Source organism: Dioscorea cayenensis, chromosome 5, assembly GCF_009730915.1.
Source record: "Dioscorea cayenensis subsp. rotundata cultivar TDr96_F1 chromosome 5, TDr96_F1_v2_PseudoChromosome.rev07_lg8_w22 25.fasta, whole genome shotgun sequence".
NCBI lineage: Eukaryota > Viridiplantae > Streptophyta > Magnoliopsida > Dioscoreales > Dioscoreaceae > Dioscorea > Dioscorea cayenensis.
Window position 1 is genome coordinate 12,439,336 of NC_052475.1, and position 5,381 is coordinate 12,444,716.

General features: G+C 31.3%; 1 protein-coding gene across 2 annotated transcripts; it reads left to right on the forward strand.

Annotated features, from left to right (window-relative positions):
* Positions 1-1,846: 1,846 nt before the first annotated feature.
* On the forward strand, positions 1,847-4,617 carry LOC120261924. Of its 2 annotated transcripts, XR_005536661.1 has the most exons (6): positions 1,847-2,148; positions 2,253-2,388; positions 2,489-2,549; positions 2,694-2,787; positions 3,924-4,021; positions 4,509-4,617. XR_005536661.1 is itself a non-coding variant. In XM_039269946.1 (5 exons), exons 1-5 carry the CDS (start codon positions 2,063-2,065, stop codon positions 3,958-3,960), a joined length of 414 nt encoding a protein of 137 aa, XP_039125880.1. In that variant the 5' UTR covers positions 1,847-2,062; the 3' UTR covers positions 3,961-4,139. The 2 variants fall into 2 exon arrangements, 1 of the variants encoding a protein (XP_039125880.1); XM_039269946.1 differs by lacking the exon at positions 4,509-4,617 and having other exon boundaries at positions 3,924-4,139.
* The last annotated feature ends 764 nt before the right edge of the window (positions 4,618-5,381 follow it).

The window sequence follows — 5,381 nt, forward strand, 5'->3', positions numbered from 1 at the left end:
CCCATTTGATGAGTAACCTCCATTAGCAATTTATCCAAATCAAGGCCTTTGTACGAAAAAAAGATAATTGTGGATTTCTCAGATATGCACAACTAAAGAATTAGCAACTAGGTTGTCCTATATGGGAATGAGCACAAGTTTAGCACTAGAAAACATTTTTAATAGGCTCATAATGTTCCCCAGAACATTAGAAAATCTCCACGTAATGTATACATCTTCCCTGTGAATGATTTTGATAAGGTTGGTGCAATCACAAAATATTCTAGCAAGCATCAAATAGCGACTCTTGCAATGCTCCAACGCAATCTCCATGCTGCAGGCTTCTACATGCAAGCTCATCTCAACAAATTCTCCCATGGCTCTTACAAGAATAATGTTTTTAATATTAACTAAGATTACAAACCCTAATCCATTCCACTTTATAGGATTAACCCAAGATGCATCACATAACAATAATAAAAATATAATTAGCATTTAAAGAAAGCATTATAATTGAGTACATAATAATTCCGATCTTATATTTGAGCCAAAATAAATATTTCATATTGGATAGCCGCAATCTGCCTCAAAGAGTCTCAAGACTTGACAAAGTAAGAGAAACAAATGGCATTGCAACTTCAATATTATTGAAACACTTAATTTGCTATGTTAATAATAAATGTTTTGTTTTTTTTGGAAATTATGTCAAAAGATATAAACAAATTAGTTATCAATAGTTCCGGACTTATAAAAAAAGTCAAAAGGAAACTATAACTAAGGGAGATTGTCATTAAACACCACTAGATAAAATCAAAGTGTAGCGATTCTCCCTTTTATCCTCCGTTTGGATTGTGGGAATGATCCCCAAGGAATGGGGATCTCTCCCACTTTTGGTGCATACCCATATTTGAGTATGCACCAATGGGGTTGGGATTGAGGGGGCATCATTCCCTCAAAATCCATAATGCTAATGCCCCCCAAAACTGGGGGGTGGGGCATGAGCATTCCTTGCCTTTTTTTAATTAAATTAATTACCATTTTACCCTTTATTATCATAATTAAATTAATTTATATCATTAAAATATTTAAATATCATAATTAATAAAAATATTTAAATATTTATAAATCATAATTAAATCATAATTTAAATAGATTTTGAAATTAATTTAAGAAAGTAGGAATTTTTCCATTTTAATTTTTATAAAATTGTAATTACAATGTATTGTTTAATTAAATATTTAATTATAAAAATATTATCAAACATAAAATTGTAATTAAAATGTATTATTTAATTAAATATTTAATTATAAAAATTTAATTGAATAATAGTTAAATAGATTAATTACTTTAATAATTATAATAAAAATTTAGAATAATTAAAGTGAATTTTATTTAAAATATTTAATTATAATAATTTAAATGAATAGTTTTGTTTAAATTATTTTATAAATTAAAAAATTGTTATCTTTAAATATTCCCCATCCACCACTCCCATCCCATGCTTATTCCATGAACCAAACAGAGGGCGGGTTCAAGCCCAACCTACCAAATGGAGGGCGGGTTCAAGCCCAACCTACTAGGCCTGGTGGTTTTTCTTTATTTTTTTTATTATATTAAACTATTATTATATTAAAAACTCAAAAGTCATATTCAGATGAGAATTGAACATGGGCTACTTCTAAAAGCCTTTCACCTCCTAGCCATCCTTCCCATAATTTTTTTGATCATTGTTATAAAAAAAAATGAAAACTATATATATACTTAATATTAATTCTATCCCCTAACTTATACTATTCATTCAAATTTTCTTGAGTGGCCATTTGGCCTGCTTTGGTTGGTAGATAAAAATTATTTTTTTAATTAAACCCTAGATCTCCAAAATCCCCTTTGAGGTCCTCTCTCTCCTTCTCCGCTTCCATTATCCACCTCTCCAATGGCCATATCCGGCTTCTACTCCTCCTCCTCCTCTTCTTCCCCTGCCGATGCTCCCAAGCTCACTGATAAGTTCTTTGATTCGAAGGAACCCCGGCTTTAGAAGGCTTTTTTTTGCATATGAAGGAGTAAGAGAAGGGAGCGATTGCGAATGCTGATGAGGGGCGGATCCATATTTGCATTCTCCCGCAACGAGAACTTTCTCATGAACTTGCCAGCCCTTATCTCCATCCGCAGGTACTTCCCAGCCTTTTCTTCTTCTCCTCTCTTTCTCTCACCACTGATCACAAGCACGTTCTCACCCTTAACCTAGACCTTGATCTCCCCTTGCTTAACCCCAGGCATATCCACCTCAAAGATGTACGATCAAGGGAGTTCCTTCACGTCTGCTGGAGTCATGCTCTTATCCAACTCATCAGGGATGTCCATGAGGTGCTGCAAGGTGGACATGAGAGGTCCCTCCAAGCCCATCACCAGGTCCATTGCTTCTCCCAATCCTTTTGTTGATCTTCTTCTAATGTTGCTGCTGTTAATCTTGCTCTTCTCTTTGATTGATTTGGATTTCATCGATGATAAGAGAATTAGGGTGAAGAAACTGTTTTCCGTCCAGGACTTCTTTCGGTATGCTAAGACCGAAGGTATGTATTTTATCTCGCTCGAGTGTGATATGTGTCCATCCCCATCGGTGGTGGCAAATCTAAGATATATTTTTATTTATTTATTTATGTTTTTTTTTCCTTTGTTTTGGTTTGTGATTGAGGTTTGGGATTTGTTTTGTTTAGGTATTTCAATGAGAATTGGTGGCCTTCGTCTTCGGTGTTTGAGGATCCTCCGGTTGAGAGCGCAGATAAAGAGAAACTTATTGATATTTTTCAGGTCCAACAAATTTTTTTTTCCTATTTTATTATAGTCTCATATCTTATTGATCCGCCTTATTATCAGTGGTTTCAATTTAATAAGGTGAATGTGTGAATCGTTGAGAAGTTTTAGTTCTTTATTTTGATTTGAATGTTGATTTTGTTAGGATTACATATATTATGTGAATTTGGATGAGTGTTTTGAGTTTATTGAGGATATGTTGATCAAGCACGGGCCTATGGATGGGTTGATGAGATTCTCTCATGCAGTGTTTGAATTTTTTTTAGAGAAATTAGGGTTTGAAATTTATTGAAATTTTGATTCATTTTTCGATTTTAGTGTGAAATTAGGGTGCGATTTTAATTTTTTTTTTAAATTAGGTATTTTAATCATTGAGAAGTTTGAGTTCTTTGTTTTGATTTGAATGCTTCTTTTTTTTGTTAGGATTACATGCATCCTGTGAATTTGGATAAGATAAAAATGAGTGAAAAATAGGTAAGTTGTTATAGTTGAGTAGATTGACTTGGCAAATTAAGTTATGGGTGTAACTATGTAAACAAACCGAAAAAGTATAAATGTTTTGGTTGTTTGCACCTTTATCACTATATGTTTGTGATGTCTATTCGGCCAAATAAACATTACCAAATAAAAGCATAAGGCCTAGATATTGAAGGAAAAAGTTATTCACATGGACTAATTTTAATTTTTTCCTTTATTTTATAAAATATTTTTCGAATATTATCCCCTCAAATATCTTCCTTCCCAATGAGGTGGGGATTTGTCACTCTCATTGGTGTCTTTTTCAAACCCTGATTTTTTTGAAAAATTGTTTTTGATTTGGTTATTTTATTTTGTGAGCCTAATAATTGCACCCAACCTCTAATAATTGTGCCCCTTTCATGGTAAACCAAGCAACCACCAGGCAACATCCTTATTTCTTCTTTCGAGCGGTGTTTGAATTTTTAGAAATGAGATTTGAAATTTGTTGAAAGTTTGATTCTTTTTCTATTTTGGTGTGAAATTAGGGTGCAATTTGAAAAAAAATTTAAATTAGATATCTTAGTCATTGAGAAGGCTGAGTTCTTTGTTTTGATTTGTCCCTAACAAAATCCAAGAGCATTTCAAATTGATTGATGAATGGATTCTCCTCGCAGGTGGAGCTTCTCTACACCAAGTTTGCCTCTTTGGTGAAATCAGATCACTAGAGAGATCTTGGAAATCGTCGCCGGCGTTGATGTACTCATTTAGTCTGGTACGTCTTCAACCCTAAACTTCTCTCTCTGCTTCACTTTTGTTCTTCATTTTGGACGTTCTCTTTCATCAATCAAGTAAAGTCTCTGTATTATTATTATCATTATTTTTTTCCTCTTGAATGATCTCAACAGGAATGTTCAAGTCTTCATCATCAATGCGAGGCATGATTCGAGTTTGATTTCTATATTGATGTTTTTTTAATCATCTTATTATGTAGGGTGCCTTTATTGAGGTTTGATTTTCGTATATTCGGGTTTGAAATCATCTTATAGATTTTTTTACTTTTTGAAGCGAAGATAAAACAAAAATTTGGTATAATTAATGCTTTTTTTAATTTACGAAATATTGATAGTATTGTTGTCGATAGATGTAGTGAGGTTGATGATATAACTCTCACGAGAGAGTTCTTTCCGGTTGCTAAACACACATTGAACATTCCCTAATTTCAATTCGATTTCTATTTTAATTAATTTATTTATTTGTAGGAAATTGAGGATGAGGACTATTAAAAGCTCCTTACACAATTTGTTTGGAACTAGGGAAATATTGATGCACGGATGTGTGACCTCATTTGGAGTTATGCTTGGTTTTGATAGAGTATGAAGTCGACTGCCGGAGAGAAGATGGTTGGATCTACCCAAATAGGACGATTAATTGACAAGTTTGGAGGGTTATACTTTTTTTGATAAGAAAGCAATCAGTGAAAATCCAGTCCTTTTTTATATATTTAATTTATTTTAATTTTATTTTTCAATTAAATTCATGTTGACATGTCTTATTTTTGGATGAAGATAAGCCATAAGCTACAATTGTTGACTCTGGCCGTGTATAATTAATGTAATCCTGTGAATTCGTTGTCATCTTGGGTGAATTTGTTTTGATTTTTTATGTACTTATATAGGGAATAAAATAAAAAACAAACTTCACATTATAACGGTGTGAGACTTTTATATTTAATTCACGGCTTAAGATTTTGTTTATTATCATAATATTAATAAATAAAATTTTTGATATTTATTTTATAATGTTTTTTTAAAGAAACAGTTAGATTAACTTAAATTAATTATTCATTAATAAATTTAAACTTGTTTATTAAAAACTTGGATATGTTTTAACAAGATATAGAAAGTAATTTGATTTTTAAAAAAAATACTTAAAAAATGTAGATAAACAATATATTAAGGAAAAAAAACTAATATGGATTGAAATAAAAAATATTTTTTTTATGTTTAAGTGGGAAAAAATTACTTTTGCAAATTTAAAATTATGTATTTTTTTAATAGAACTTTTCATATATTTTTCATACTAGGTAATATAATATAACCAATTATAGAGATATGATAATATAATATGTATTT